This window comes from Dipodomys merriami, unplaced genomic scaffold, assembly GCF_024711535.1.
Source record: "Dipodomys merriami isolate MVZ:Mamm:240054 unplaced genomic scaffold, mDipMer1.0.p SCAF_34, whole genome shotgun sequence".
Taxonomy (NCBI): Eukaryota; Metazoa; Chordata; class Mammalia; order Rodentia; family Heteromyidae; genus Dipodomys; species Dipodomys merriami.
The window spans coordinates 8704095-8720341 of record NW_027204937.1 but is presented as its reverse complement, the minus strand read 5'-3'; the positions used below and the strand labels follow the sequence as shown (position 1 = coordinate 8720341).

Below are 16247 nucleotides of genomic sequence, written 5' to 3'. Positions count from 1 at the left end.
GCAGTGAGTAGAGCCTTGGGCTGATAACTCCACCTCTGTGAGACTCATCTAAAAGGCTGGGGAAATAATAGAAACCACCTCATAATGTTGTTAGAAAGATTGATAGCATATGTAAGGGCTTAGTTTTAAATGTCTGTTATATAGAGAGTGGACATTATTTTGTCTCTGGAGTGTTTATTCTTTTTCATCTACTTTTTTTTTTCTTTTTTTTTTATTCGGTCGTGGGGCTTGAACTCTGGGCCTGGGCACTGTCCCTCAGCTCTTCAGCTCAAGGTGAGCGCTCTACCACTTGAGCTACAGCGCCACTTCCGGTTTTCTGGTGGATTATTGGAGATAGGAGTCTCACGGTCTCTCCTGCCCGGGCTGGCTTTGAACGCGATCCTCAGATCTCAGTCTCCTGAGTAGCTAGGATTACAGGCGTGAGCCACCAGCGCCCTGCTCATCTACTTTTTTGTAAAGAAAAATTAACTGGTGATTGTGGATAAAGCTGATTAAAAAATACCTCCCCCCCCCCCCCGTCAATTGATATATTCCTAAATTCCAGTATTTACCTTTATCTTTTTCTTTGTCTCCATAAAATTTTCCTGCAGCGAGTTGAAATTTACCATAATCTGGCTGATGTTTAGATTCCACCCATCGTTTTTTCCATCCATCTATGGAGTAAAGAAAAATGCAATATACAAAAATAACTTGTGTTTTCTGAAAGACAATGGAATGCAGCCAGTGCTGTCTAAAGCTTATGGGAAGGCTAAGAGTGTAACAGGGGGTGATGCCAGTATTTCTGAAGCTTCTTACTGCCCAATGCCTGCATCTCACTCTGAATGTGCCACCACGTTGAAGGACTCAAATACCTCCACACACACTCTCTTCCATGACAATTAAGGCCTGAAAATCTCCATGGGAATGTATGGTTGACAGGTATGCATGTGACATTTATTTTTATAAAAGTAAAGAAAAAAATGTCCTTAGGAGAACTAGACCCTTTAAGTTGTTTGTTTGGTTTTGTTGTTTCTTGAAGGGGGTTTGTTGTTCTTTTGTTTTGTTTGGTGCCAGTTCTAGGACTTGAACTCAGGGTCTGAATATTGTTCCTTAGCTTTTTTGCTCAAGTTTGGCACTCTACCACTACCACTTGAGCCACAGCTCCACTTTAGGCTTTTTAGTAGCTAACTGGACTTAAGAGTCTCATAGAGTTTTCCTTTCCAGGTTGGCTTTGAACCAAGATCTCAGCTTCCTAATTAGCTAAGATTACAAGCATGAGCCACCAGTACTTGACACTTATATTTATATTTAGTAAAACAAAATAATAAAATCAACTCTCTTGGTAAAGAGATTAGCAAAACATTTTAAACTTCTTAAATTAGTAATGAGGCTAATGAACAATCAATTTCCATTTACCCTTTTTTTTGTTACTTCAACTTTTTAAGGCTCTCTCTTGCCATTTTGAAGAGATGCTGATAAGTATGTTTTGCTTTGGCATAGATGGCATATAGACAAAGAGGCATTCTTGTGGGGATCTGGCACTTCATACAAACATTCAGTGCCTTTCTGTTTTTATGCATCAGAATTGCTGACTACCACTTCCTGGACCCACCACCATGGCCCCAGAGCAATTTGGCAGTTTGAGATGGAAGAGGCCTAGAGGATAATCTTTATTTCATCACTCTGCCGCTAAACCCACTTCCCAATAATGCAGGTCATTGCCTTTGGTCTACCATGAAAATCCCACATCAACACATATCCAATAAGAGCATTGTGAGCTGCCTCATCAGCTTCTATTACTGAAGTCTGATGACTCAACCGCCTTCTCTGATGAAACCCAGGGGACTTAGGCTTGCTTTTGGAGGAGTTAAGAATATGTCACCCCTCAAATATGCTGCTCTGGCATGACTATTTTGAATTAAAGGCATTTGAAAAACAGCAGGTGCAAGAAGATCATTTTGACCTCAGTTCTGTTTCTTAGAAGCAGGAATGAAATTCCCATGGGAAAAATGTCATCCCTATACAAAAGGAAAGTAACATTATTATCTTCGAGGATAGCAAGTTGCAGCTGAGGGAAATCTACACAAACAACCCTTGTTACACTGACCCTTTATCTTCCCAGTCACTTCTCTATCCAGTTCCTAGTATGATCCACACTCCCTTGCCTTATAACATTTCATTACTTCTTATTCTTTGTCCAGTTCATTGTGTAAGTTATTGATTCTGTTTTGCTGGCTCTTCATTTCTTTAAAAGACCTACCGTAGTTATATAATTAAGACATAAAAATGTATTAGATAAATTTGTGTACATTTCCTCTGTTAATTAGGATAACTTAATTTTTAGGTCCAGAAAAAATATCTAACCACTAAAGTGAGCAAATGCAGTCATGGTAGTTAGGATTCACAATGTAGAAAATGAGCTATGCAAATATCGGCAGGGACGGGAGGGGAAAACTGGGAGAAAATGCAGGAAAGGGTGACACTGTCCAAAAAGAAATGTACTCATTACTTGACTTATGAAAGGGTAACTCCTCCATACGACATCTTGATAATAACAATAAAATTATATATTTTTTAAATCTAAAAACTAAAATTAATGTGGTAGTGTATTGGCTTAGCATGCACAAAGCCCTGGGTTGCTCCTCACTATCAAAAGCAAAACATGAAAAAAGAAATCCTAAAAGAAAATAGATTAAAAATTTTCCTCCCCGTGCCTTCAATGGTCTTTCTTTTCTTTCTCAAGGTCTCTCTATTCAACAGGTCACATGTCTTGGTGGTGGTCAGCTCTTAACTCCCTCTTTTTCTCTTCTTTTCTTTTTTTTATTGGTCGTGGGGCTTGAACTCTGGGCCTGGGCACTGTCCCTGAGCTTTTCAGCTCAAGGCGAGAGCTCTGCCACTTGAGCCACAAGGCCACTTCTAGTTTTCTGAGTGGTTTATTGGAGATAAGAGTCTTATGGACTTTCCTTCCTGGCTGGCTTTGAACTGTCATTGTCTTAAGAGAGAGCTCTCTGGAGTCTTTTTCTGTCTAAAGTAGCTGTGGCTTGTCTAAAGTAGAAGAGGATGTTGATTTTTCTGATACTAGTTAAGCCAATGAAGGATAGATTGATGTCAAAGTCAAAAGATTGATTCCAGCCAGGCACTGGTGGTTCAAGCCTGTAATCCTGAGGATTGAGGAGCCTTAGATCTGAGAACAGTCAGCCTGGGCAAGAAAGTCTGTGAGGCTCTTTGGATTCGGTCGTGGAACTTGAATTCTGGGCCTGGGCTCTGTCCCTCAGCTCTTCAGCTCAAGGCTAGTGCTCTACCTTGTGAGCCACAGAACCACTTCCCGCTTTTTTCTTTTTGCTTATGTGGTACCGAGGAATCGAACCCAGGGCCTCAGGCATGCAAGGCAAGCACTCTACCACTGAGCCACCTTCCCAGCCCCTGTGAGGCTCTTATCTCCAACAAACAAACAAACCTCAAAAAGCCAGAAGTGGGGGCTAGGAAGGTGGCTCAGTGGTAGAGCGCTTGTCTTGCATGCCTGAGGCCCTGGGTTCCATTCCTCAGCACCACATAAGCAAACAGAAAAAAGCTGGAAGTGGCGCTGTGGCTCAAGTGGTAGAGTGCTAGCCTTGAGCTGAAGAGCTGAGGAACAGCGCCCAGGCCCAGAGTTCAGGCCCCATGACTGGACCCCCCCAAAAAAACCAAACAAACAAAAAGCCAGAAGTGGAGGTATGGCTCTAGTGGTAGAGCACTAGCCCTGTGCATATAAAAGAAGCTCAGGGAACAGTGCCTAGGCCCTGAGTTCAAGCCCCAGGACCAGCACAAAAAATAAAAAAGAAGAAGATTGATTTTGAAGTCATATGTGTTAGGCTCTTGTGTGGCCCTTGGAAGCCTCATTCTATTTACTTTCCTGGAAAATGCTCTAAGACTGGGTTCTTTAGTTCCATTTTGCATCTAGTAAGTGGCCAATGTAAGATTTGAACCCAGATTTATATGATTTCAAAATAGTCTTTCCTTTGGAAGAAGATACAAAGAAAAGGTCTTTGTAGAAAAAAAAAAGTATTACAGTAAAAGCTACTAAAAAGATTTTTTTTAAACATGTTTAAAAGAAAAAATAGCTATTGTTTAGCAGCCATATGTCAGGCATTGTGCACGCTGCTTTGTACACATTTCCTTACTGCATTCTCAGAATAGCCCTGTGGTGAATGTTCTACTTATTCTCATGAAAGATGGTGAAACTGAAACTCAGAATCTTGCCCAAGAACCCAGTTTGTGAGTAAGTAGGCAAGCCAGGCTTGCACCCAGGTCTACATATAACCAAAATCTGTACTCATAACCCCTACATTATACAATTTCCCTTAAGGTCATATGGGAAGCCCTTTACATACTAAAGACTGTATAAGAATCAATCATGATGGGCTGGGAAGATGGCTCAGTGATAGAGCGCTTGCCTTGCATGCATGAAGCCCTGGGTTTGATTCCTCAGCACCACATAAGCAAAAAGAAAAAAGCTGGAAGTGGCGCTGTGGCTCAAGTGGTAGAGCACTAGCCTTGAGCTGAAGAGCTGAGGGACAGGCCCAGAGTTCAGGCCCACGACTGGACCCCCCCCCCCAAAAAAAAATCAATCATGAAACTTTATGGTTTGTGAAGGATTGTTTGTATATACTATGTGTAAAATCTGTCTCCCCCACCAGCCTGGTAAGTTCCATAACTATTTTGTTCATCCCTTCTGTTTGTCTTATTATCTAACACAAAGCAAATTGTCAAAAATATTCATTAAATTACTCAGTAGATACATACTGTGAAGACTCAGGGTCTATGTTGAGGGGGCAAAATAATCCATGAACCCATAATCCTTTTGGGTATATAGATGTTTCTGGACTGACCAGCAGAAAACACTAGGAATAGATATAGGGGCAGAGCTGGGGAGAAAGAAGGTTCCAGAAATGGGGGATCTTCACAGGGATGCTGAGAAATGTCCTTTGTTCCTAAGTGCCAGCACTGGTGATCGTGGTCTCGAGAGTTGGTCAATGTCACTCCAGAAAGCCAGTCTAGGCTGGGAAGAGCATCTCTTGGCCAGAAGACTGCAGAATGGTCCATGGTTGGGCCCAAAGGAGAAGCACAAGTAGGAAGACACCCCCTTTAGATGCCAGTGGTCTGTAGAACCCGCCTCTCATTGTCATTAAGGTGGCCCGAGAACATTATGTTGCAGGGCTGCTGAGCAAACTGGCAGAGGAAGTCTGTGAGAACAGACAATCATGGCTCTAAGGTTCTCAGCCATGCAAATGGAAAGAAAACATGTGTGTATGTGTGTGTGTGTGTGTGTGTGTGTGTGTGTGTGTACTTTTGTACTCAAGGCTGGCACTCTACCACTTGAGCTATAGCTCCACTTCCAGCTTTTGTTGGCAGTTAATTGGAGATAAGAGTCTCATGGACTTCCCTGCCCCTGCTGGCTTTGACCCATAATCCTCAGATCTCAGCCTCCTGAGTAGCTAGGATTACAGGTGTGAGCCACTGGGCACCTGGCTCCAGAAAACATTTTTTTTTGTTTCACTTTCCCACAGAATCTTTTTTTTTTAAATATAAAACGAAGATAAAACACATCTCAACCCTGCAATGTGCCAGCATGTCTTGTTTCTACAAGACTCATGCTAGACCATGACTACGTAGCAAAGAGTCTTTAATAAGAGCATTTGGTTGGGAGAAATAGAAAAAGATCTCGGGGAAGCCTAGACAAGCCCAAAGTTGAGCAACATCTCTGAACACTAGAGCAGTCCTTGTCTCTTCAGATCCTCGTATGTCTTCTTGTTCACAACATTTCCACTGGAGTCATCATACTCTTCCTCAGTGTCAGGCTGCCATCGCTCCGAAGCCTTCTGCAGTTTCAACTTGGCCCACAAGGAGACAGCATCTTCAATCTGTGTCACATTAGCAAAATGAGCACTGTTGGGTATACCCAAGCACCTCATTCCATGAGCATGACGCCATTCAGCAAAGTGCCGCTGGAAGGCCTTAGGTCCTTGGTAGGTGTAGTTCCCACAAATCTCACGGTTGTAGTTGATATTCAGGCCATGAAGTTTATATAGGCAGTAGGGAATGGGTTTGCCTCCCCAGCCCAGAGGCAGGTTTTGGGGATTGTAAATGATCTCATTCTCTTCATCTTCACTTTCACTCTCACTAATCTGTTCTTCTTCCTCCTCTTCCCGCTCCTCTCCTGTTCTGGCTTGCTTGCGTTGTACATTTTCATGAGTAAGTTGTCGCTGTTTCCCAAGAATCTCCACATATTCATAGATCTGGGCTTCTAGGAAAGCAATGTCTTTGTTCCTCTCAGTGTCTCGCTTAGTGCCCTTTGTTTTTGGATTTTTGGCAAATAGAGAGGTGTCAAGAGACTCCAGTGATTTTCCTTTGCTGCTGACCAGCCTCTGGGCTCGTTCCTCTAGGGTCCCACCACATTTCAGGCCTAAAGCTAAGAGTGCAGATTTCAATTTGTCCAGACCCAGGGAAGCCAACTCCTTCCAGGAGGAGAACGCAGAGAGGTCAAGATGGGCTCCAGCATGGGTCAAGGCATTGCTTGTTTCTTTCGGCCACCCAGGGAAGGTGCCATTTTCCCACTTCTTCTCAAACTCATTCTGAATCTTCCCAAAAAGTTCATTTTGATCTTGAAGGGGCTTCAGTCTGTCTGTGTAATCCTGAAGGTACTCAAGCAGCCTCTCCAGGTACCTCTTATATTCTGCATTCTTCCTTTCTTTAGGAATGTCAAATAACTGGTCAAAGATGGACAAGTATGTGATATAATCCAACTTCTCAGATGCCTTCAGGTTAATGTACTTGAGGTAACAGTCATGGAGATCAAGGTAACGACCATATCCTTCTTCATCTGTGAATTCCACCAAGTTCTGTGCCTCTTCACTTGGATTCTCTCGTGCCTTTAAGAGCTCTTCAAATTCCACTGACATTGGCATGCAGATCTCATTTGGGTGCTTCCAATGGAATTCTTTTATTTGCTTGAGTCTGTTATAGAATTCAGCAAACTCATTGGGTCCTGAAATAGCATTGAGCTCCTCCTTTCTTAACCCATCCTTGTCATCATATAAATCCCTCAGGTTGCCACTGACCTCCATATACCTATCTTGCATGACCCGAGTGCAGTGGTCAGAATTGATCTGGTCTCGGAGCATAGATTTCTTAGTGAGCATCTCTTTGGCCATGACGTCCATGAGCCTTTCCTTCTCCTTGTGGTATCGCTGCTGCTGCTCCAGAATTGTCTCCATCTTCTCTCCGCCACAGAATTTCCAGAAAACATTTTTTATTCATACACTTGGCAAATGTGGCGAACTCAAGGGCACATGTTTGCTAGGCAGGTACTTTATAGCTAAGCCACTTTTCTAGTTCTTTTCTACACTGGCAATTTTGGTGTCATTCCCTGCCCATGTACACACCAGAACCTCAATCCTGCTATTTTAGCTTCTCATATATAACATACCCACCACCACATCCATCTTATTTTTGTTGAGATGGAATCATGTGAACTTTTCTGACAGGGCTGGCCTGTAATCTCTATTCTCCCAATCTCAGCCTCCCATGTACTTTGGGGTGACAAGAGTATGCCGCATAGCTATGGGTTAGAAAGGGGTCTTGTACATATGCCAAGGCTGATCTCAAACAGCAGTACTTCAGATCTTAGACTTTTAAGTAGCTAGGATTACAAGTGTGGTCACTGGCATCCAGCTTGACAAATGTTAATTAACAGGCTTGTAAAAACAGCTGACTTGGTTTTATTTTAGTTTCTATTTTTTATATTTTGCTAGTATGGGATTTAAAATCAGGGCCTCAAGAAGGGAGCTGCAATGCTTGATAAGAAATGTGCGCATTAACCTGCCCATGTAATTGTAACCCCTCTGTACAGTGTGTTCACAAAAAAATAAAAATTAAATTAAAAAATAAAAATAAAATCAGGGCCTCAAACTTGCTAGACAAGTGTTCTACTACTATTGAGCCACACCCTTAGCCCCCCCCCCCTTTTTTTTACTCCTTTTTTAGTTATTTTACAGCTGGAGTCTTGCAATTTTGCCCAGGGTCTGCCTTCTACTGAGGACCCTCCAACCTGTACCTCTGAATAGCTGGGATCATGGGTGCATACTACCATACCTGGTTGGTTTTTGTCATCTTAACCTCACAACATCTTCGGTGGGGGGGGCGGGAAGGAGTCATACTTCTGCTGTTGTTCCTTGCTTGCGTTGCTTTGAGATAGGGTCTTGTTATTTAGCTTGGAATTCTAGGTGTAGCCCAGGCTTTTTATTTTCCTGATTCAATCTCCCATACATCACCACACCCAGCAAACCCCTCCCCCTGCCTTGCAATTTTTTTTCCTGGGGATTGAATCCAAGGCCTTGCATGTGGTAGGCAGGCATTCTACAGTTGAATGTACTCCTAGTTCTTTAACTCTAGCATTAAACAGTATAAAAGGCTTAGGCCAGAATGACTCTTGGTGACTTTTTTTTGGGGGGCGGGGGGGTCCGGTCGTGGGGCCTGAACTCTGGGCCAGGGTGCTGTCCCTCACCTCTTCAGCTCAAGGCTAGCACTCTACCACTTGAGCCACAGCGTCACTTCTGGCTTTTTTCTTTTTTGCTTATATGGTGCTGAGGAATCAAACCCAGGGTCTCATGCATGCAAGGCAAGCGCTCTACCACTGAGCCACCTTCCCAGCCTCTTGGTGACTATTTAATCTGACTTCCACATAATGCAGATAGGGAAACTGAGGCCTGGAGAAAGAAATGACTTGTTATAATGGACACATAGTTATTGGTTGCAGATCTGAGCCCAGTTCTTCTCCACTCTGGAGCTGGGTTTATTTATTCCTGTATTTACTTTGTGCCCAGCAGAAGATTCTCAGACATGAATCTGACAAGTTCTCTTCAGGGATCTCTGAGCCTCACGGAGTTTGGTGAAAGAGCTATACAAACAATTCAGAAGTAAAGCAATAGTGTGATTTAGGGTAGTGACAGAAGGAAGCATAGGACAAAATAATTCCAAGAGGCACTGACTGCATCCCAGCATTAAGGAAGATTTCAGGGAAGGCATGCCTGAAAAATTTAAAAGACATGAAGCATGGCAGAAAGGATGAGGAGTGGGCATTCCAAACAGAATGACTCGCATTTGTAAAGGCCCAGAAGCATGCAACAAAAGTAAGTGTTCCTATAGCAGGACTGAATAGTTTGCAGGTTGAGGAGAAGGGAGGAGGTCCAAATCAAGCACAGTTTTTTTTTGTTTTTTTGTTTTTGTCGGTTGTGGGGCCTGAACTCTGGGCCTGGCGCTGTCCCTCAGCTCTTCAGCTCAAGGCTAGTGCTCTACCACTTGAGCCACAGCACCACTTCTGGCTTTTTCTGCTTATGTGGTGCTAAGGAATTGAACCCAGGGCCTCAGGCATGCAAGGCAAGCACTCTACCACTGAGACACTTTCCCAGCCCTCAAGCACAGCTTTTGAGTCCAAGAGAACAGTTGATTAACCAAAGTTGCTGCCATCTCTTTTCCTCTGTTAAATCTTCCTTTCAGTTGGTCAAAGAAGGGCTGGGGCATGGTTCAAGTGTAGACCACTTGCCTAGAAAGGGTCAGATCCTGATTTAAAAAAAAAAAGTACTGAAAAAATAAACACATAAATAAGTCAATATCTGTAGGTTGCCAGAAATCTGTCAAAGAAAAAGGATTGTTTTGGGGAGCTGGCACATCTAGCTGATAAATACTTAATCACTCTCAATCTGTAGCAATAAAGAAGCATGGAGGCCACATTATATTTCCTCTCCAATTTATCTCCATATCAGCACCGCCCCATGCCTGGCTTGTGATAAAATTCAAATCAAGACAATCAAGTCTGGGCTAAGGACTCATCTCTACCTCTAGTTTCAGTAATTTGTGTGTGTGTGTGTGTGTGTGTGTGTGTGTGTGTGTGTGTGTGTGTGTGTGTGTGTGTGAATGCATGTCAGTCCTAGGGCTTGAACTAAGGGACAGGCACTTGGATTCATGGCACTGAGCTTTTTTGCTCAAGGCTAGTACTCTACTACTTGAACCATAGCTCTACTTCCAGCTTTCTGTGTCTGATTAATTAGAGATAAGAGTCTCATGGACTTTCCTGCCCAGGCTGGCTTCCAGTCATGATGGTCAGTTCTCAACTCCTGAGTAGCTAAGATTACAGGTGTGAGCCACTAGCACCAAATCACCAGTGGTATTTTTAACTTCCTTAATTTCTTTAAGCCTCAGCTTCTTCCTCTGTAGAAAGCTATTACTTAGCTCACAGAATTTCTGGTAGAACAATAAGAAATAACATATAATACACTGTTAGAAATGTCTCATAAAGATGACCTTTCATGATTACATAGCCATGCATACTACTTGAGGATTCTGTATGATTTTCTTCCTTAATCTTATAAATTCTGCTGAAATTAACATCAACCGTTATACATAGAAACCTACTTAGGGTTTGGCTAGATAGAAAAAAAAAGTCATTTTTCCTGATTTTTTTTCCACTGGAAAATCTTGGTGGGACAAATTATAGGTGAAGTAATTTTTTAGCACACCTATTCTACCATAGTTTATAGATTTATAGAAAAGTTGCAAGAATACTACAAAGTTGCTATATATCCCATACCTAGTTTATTCGACTATTACTATTACCATGGCTTATTTGCCACCACCATTTGGTGGCTTATTATTAGCTACCATATATACTTTAATTAAATTTCCTTAGTTTTCACCTAATGATCATTTTCTGGTGCAGGATTCTATCCAGGAGGCTCTATTACAATTAGTACCATTACTCCATTGGCTTCTCTTGGTTGTGACAGTTTCTCAGATTTGCTTGTGTTTTGATTATCTTAACTTTTTTTTTTTGATAAGTGCAGGTGAGATATTTGATAGAGTGACCTACCTTTATCTGTGGCTTCTCTGACACTTTCTTTGTGTTTATGTAGGGTGATAGGTTTAGGGGGTGTACAACCACACAGGTAACTCGAGGATTTCCTCTCATTATGCAGTATTAATAAGCACATTACCATCCAGGAGCTAGTGGCTCACACTAATCATAGCTACTTAGGAGGCTGAGATCTGAGGATCACTGTTCAAAGCTAACCCAGGCAGGAAAGCCTGTGAAATTCTGGTAGCCAGAAGTAGAGCTGTGGCTCAAGTGTTAGAGCACTAGTCTTAAACAAAACAGCTCAGAGACAGTGCTCAGGCCCTGAGTTGAAGCCTCAGGACTGGCACACATACACAATAAAAGCATACCACCAATGGTGTTAACATTGCTCACCTTATTGGATATGTTTATGGGGTCACCTACATATTTTCTTTCCTTACTGAACACTTTATAAAGAATTCAGTATGTACAGTACATCTTTAAGGAATGGGGGAGCTATACACCATTTTCTTATGGACAGACAATCCATTTATATATTTGACATTCTTCTATCTGAGATTTTTGTCTAGTAATTCTTATTTATTTATTTACTCAATTATTTCTTTATATTGGTATGACTCATAGGTATTTTTTTGTAATCCAACACCATATTGTTTATTTTGCTGCTCAAAGTATCTTTAGTCACTGAAAACTCTTTCAGTTGATTTCTATGTCCTTTTGGCATTCTCCTATCATTTTACTTTGAACAATACTTTTTAGAACTATAAAATGTTCTATGAAAAATATAGCTTATATATTCTCTTCCCCAGGCCTAGAATCAGACAGTTATTCCTGTAAGAAGGAGCAGTTTAGCTGGGCTAAAGTGGCTCACACCTGTGATCTTAACTACTTAGGAGGCTGAGATCTGAGATCGAAGTTCGAAGTCAGCCTGGGAAAGTCTGTGAGACACTTATCTACAATAAAACTACTCAGAAAAAGCCAGAAGTGGGGACTGGGAATGTGGCTTAGCAGTAGAGTGCTTACCTAGCATGTATGAAGCCCTGGGTTCAATTCTTCAGTACCACATAAACAGAAAAGGCTGGAAGTGGTGCTGTGGCTCAAGTGGTAGAGTGCTAGCCTTGAACAAAAGAAGTTCAGGACAGTGCCCTGGCCTTGAGTTCAAGTCCCAACACTGGCAAAAATGCCAGAAGTGGAGCTGTGGCTCGAATGCTAGAGCACTACCCCTGAGCCAAAGCAGCTCAGGCACAGCACCCAGAGTTCAAGCTTAAGGTCCAGCAAACAACAACAAAATAACCAGACTGGTTAGTAAGTTTTTAGTGGAGAATAATATTATAGAAACCATAATATAAACTCTGGGTGTCCTATACTTTCAAAATGTTTTAATTAGATTAAATAAGGGTCAAATCATAAGTATATAATTTTTATGTGTGTGTTGCTGGGAATTAAACTCAGGTCCTCATGCATGCTAGGCAAGAACATTCTACTACTGAGCAACATCCCTAGCTCTGGTTTTTGTTTGTTTGTTGCTAGTCCTGGGGTTAGCAACTCAGGGCCTGGGCACTGTCCCTGAGCTCCTTTTGCTCAAGGCTAGCACTCTACCACTTGAGCCACAGTGCCACATCCAGCCTTTTCTGTTTATGTGGTAAGCACTCTACCACTAAGCCACATTCCCAGCCTGGTAAACTATTTTTTTTGGGGGGGGGGGTCCGGTCATGGGGCCTGAACTCTGGGCCTGGGCGCTGTCGGGTCAGCTCTTCAGCTCAAGGCTAGCGCTCTACCACTTGAGCCACAGCGCCACTTCCGGCTTTTTGCTTTTTGCTTACATGGTGCTGAGGAATCGAACCCAGGGCCTCATGCATGCAAGGCAAGCTCTGTACCACTGAGCCACCTCCCCAGCCCCTGGTAAACAAAATTTTAAGAGAGAAAAATTTAAGGTAAATTATCCAGAGACCTAGAATTAAACTTGTTTACTTATGTACTAATTCCAAAGTTTCACTACATCCCACTTTGCTGTAACTTGAAAACAAATCTTTCGCTATAACTTTAAAACAAAATAACAAAACCAGTGAGGCCATAACTGACAAGAGGAAGGACAGCCAGTTCTGGGGCTTGAACTCAAGGCCAGGGCACTGTCCCGGAGCTCTTTTTTGCTCAAGGATTGCATTCTCCTACTTGAGCTACAGCTCCATTTCGGGCTTTTTTAGTGGTTAATTGGAGATAAGAGTCTCACAGACTTTATTGCCCAGGTTAGCTTCAATTCTCAATTTTCAGATCTCAGCCTCCTTAGTAGGTAGGATTACACCAGTGCTTGGCTCAATCCTCTTTTAAAAGATTTCTTCCTCCCATTTATTCATCTGTTTATTTTATGGCATTCTTTTTTTTTTTTTTTTTTGGTCGTGGGGCTTGAACTTTGGGCCTGGGCACTGTCCCTCAGCTCTTCAGCTCAAGGCGAGCGCTCTACCGCTTGAGCCACAGTGCCACGTCCAGTTTTCTAGTGGTTTATTGGAGATAAGAGTCTCACGGACGGGCTGGGAAGGTGGCTCAGTGGTAGAGCGCTTGCCTTGCATGCCTGAGGCCCTGGGTTCGATTCCTCAGCACCACATAAGCAAAAAGAAAAAAGCCAGAAGTGGCGCTGTGGCTCAAGTGGTAGAGCACTAGCCTTGAGCTGAAGAGCTAAGGGACAGCGCCCAGGCCCAGAGTTCAGGCCCCACGACCGGACCCAAAAAAAAAAAAAGAGTCTCACAGACTTTTCTGTCCGGGCTAGTTTTGAACCATGATCCTCAGATCTCAGCCTCCTGAGTAGCTAAGATTATAGACGTGAGCCACTGGTACCCGTCATCTGTTAATTAATGAGTTAATATGTCTGAGCATTGAAGAGAACAATGTTACATCTTTCATGGAGTTAACATGCTACATGAAGAATAAGATATAACAAGAATATAATAAGAATAAGGTATAATACCAGGAAATAGCATTTCATGAAGAAAATGAAGAGTACTAAACGATTATTTGAAACAGAATGGCCAGCCTGGGGTTTGTGATGAAATGTGATCAGTAACTGACTGGGGAAAGAAAGGAATCAAAATGCAGGTGAGCTATGCAAGCAGAATGCCCAAGACAATAGGGAAGGAGCTGGTGCTTCCTAAGCACCAGTTCGATACTTTGCCATATGATTTCCATATCTCATATCATCTACTCCTCTTAGCCTTCTGCAAGGAAGTGTAGAATGATCACTTCTATTTAATGAAAAATCAGGCAGATGAGTGGATTAGGTATGTAATGAATTTGCTTAATGTGTGCAAGGATTTGGATACATTTAGCACCGAGAAAAAAAAAAGAACAAGGTTAGTAAATTATCCAAGACCACCCACTGAGCAGATGGCAGAATCAGAACTTGAAGTCTCATGGGTCCAAGGTTCCTGCTCTTGCCTCTTCATCCCTGTGACCTCCAGAGAGATTCTTGCCATCGGTTTGTACTTGAGGCCTGGAAAGGCCAGCTGGACCAGGCCTCTTTGGTTCGGGCATCTGTCCAAGGTGATTCTTTCCCAGGCTCAGCATATCCAAGTATCTCTGACTCACAGATGGTCTCAATTGCTTATCAGTTGGAGGCCTGAGCAGCAGGGTGTTCCTCAACCCTGCTGGGCTGTCCTCAGTGTGTCCATGCCAGCTGGGCACAGAGGCTCTTTGTCTCAGAATATCTTTTCTGCCAAGTTTTTTCAGGGACAAGTCTAAGAGCTAAAAGAATTAACATTCATACACACACACACACACACACACACACACACACACACACACCTCGTGACTCCTGCATCTTTCAGACCCTCATTTGATTTTGTGTTTTTACAATGGTCACTGCTGTCAACATGAGTCTCCCCTATTCATATAATCAATTTGATGGTTCCCCAATTCAATTTACTAACATTTCTGCATGTATTAATGGGCCAATCCATATGCAAGATCTAGGGTTCCAAAAGCCCATGTCTCTGGAGCCACTGGTGTTATTGTCTATTGGTCATTTGACACTTGGAAGTTTGCTGCAGCAGGCAATGAATCCTTTACAGAGATTTGGGTTCTCTGCCACTGACTCATTTATCACTTTGGGAAATCACTTTTCCTCTCTGGGGCTCAATTTTCCCCTTCTACACCAAGCAGAGCAGATGCATTCTGTCATGCTGTGCAGCTCTGTGGCCTTGACTAGTCTTAGGGAAATGATAGAAAAAAAGGAACCTAAATCAATCTCTGTCTCAAACCCCTTAAATGACACTGGCATGCCATATCTCTTCTCAGGACCTCAGTTTTATCATCTGTACATAAGGGCGGTTCAGTGGGCAACAGAAGTAATGCAAGAAAAATCAGTTTTGGTAGCACATGAATCTGGATTCAAATCCTAGCTTTGCCACTTCATAGCAGTGTGACCTGGCTTCTCTGAGCTTCAGTTTTACTGTGTGTAGATTGGGAAACTGAGTAACTACTTTGCAGAGATGAGGGTTAGAGTGCACAAAATACAATGCCTAGAGAACAATAGGTACTTAACAAAACTTACTTAAGGGACTGGGAATTTGGCTTAGTGGTAGATTGCTTGCCTAGCATGCATAAAGCCCTGGGTTTGATTCTCTAGTACCACATACACAGAAAAAGCCAGAAGTGGCACTATGACTCAAGTGATAGAATACTAGCCTTGAGCAAAAGCAGCTCAGGGATGGTGCCCGGGCCCTGAGTTCAAGCCCCAACACTGGCAAAACAACAAAAAAACAAAAACAACACACACACACACACACACACACACACACACACAAACTTACTTAAGACATCAAGTCCAGTTTAGGTGTAAAAAATAGAACTCAAATGCAATTCCCTGGCAGAGGAGAAGTAGAGAGAACTTGAATGCAGGCTCCAAGAAGAAATGAAAAGACAGAACAATAGTCTAATATTTTATTTTGTTTTTAAAGAATAACATGCCAGCCAGGTGCTGGTGGTTCATTCCTGTACTCCTAGCTACTCAGAAAGCTGATATCTGTGGATCATGGTTCAAAACCAGCCTAAACAGGAAACTCCATGACACTCTTATCTCCAATGAACTATTCAAAAAAGCTGGAAGTGGCACTGTGGCTCAAGTGGTAGAGCACTTGCCTTGAGCAAAAGAAGCTCAGGGACTGCACTCAGGCTGAGAGTTCAAGCCCCAAGGCTAACAACGATAACAACAATAACAACAACAACAAAAGAGTAACATGCCTAGAAACCTAGCTCCTCAGAAGTTGAGATCTGAAAATCATGCTTTGGAGCCAGTATGAGCAGAAAAATTCAAGAGACTAATCTCCAAATAATTAGCAAGAAGCCAGAAGTACATATACGGCTCAACTCATACAGTGTCAGTTGAGTG

The 16247-nt window shown here is 42.6% G+C and overlaps 1 protein-coding gene and 1 pseudogene across 1 annotated transcript in view; both read right to left on the bottom strand.

Moving 5' to 3' along the window:
• The window catches only part of LOC138803525 (calreticulin-like), a 46586-nt gene that overhangs the window by 21628 nt on the left and 8711 nt on the right, over positions 1-16247 (bottom strand). Inside the window, exon 2 of the mRNA XM_069987631.1 lies at positions 552-653. Coding sequence (XP_069843732.1) covers positions 552-653 — 102 coding nt within the window. The remainder of the gene's footprint in view (positions 1-551; positions 654-16247) is intronic.
• Positions 5558-7232, bottom strand: LOC138803347 (splicing factor 3A subunit 3 pseudogene; annotated as a pseudogene).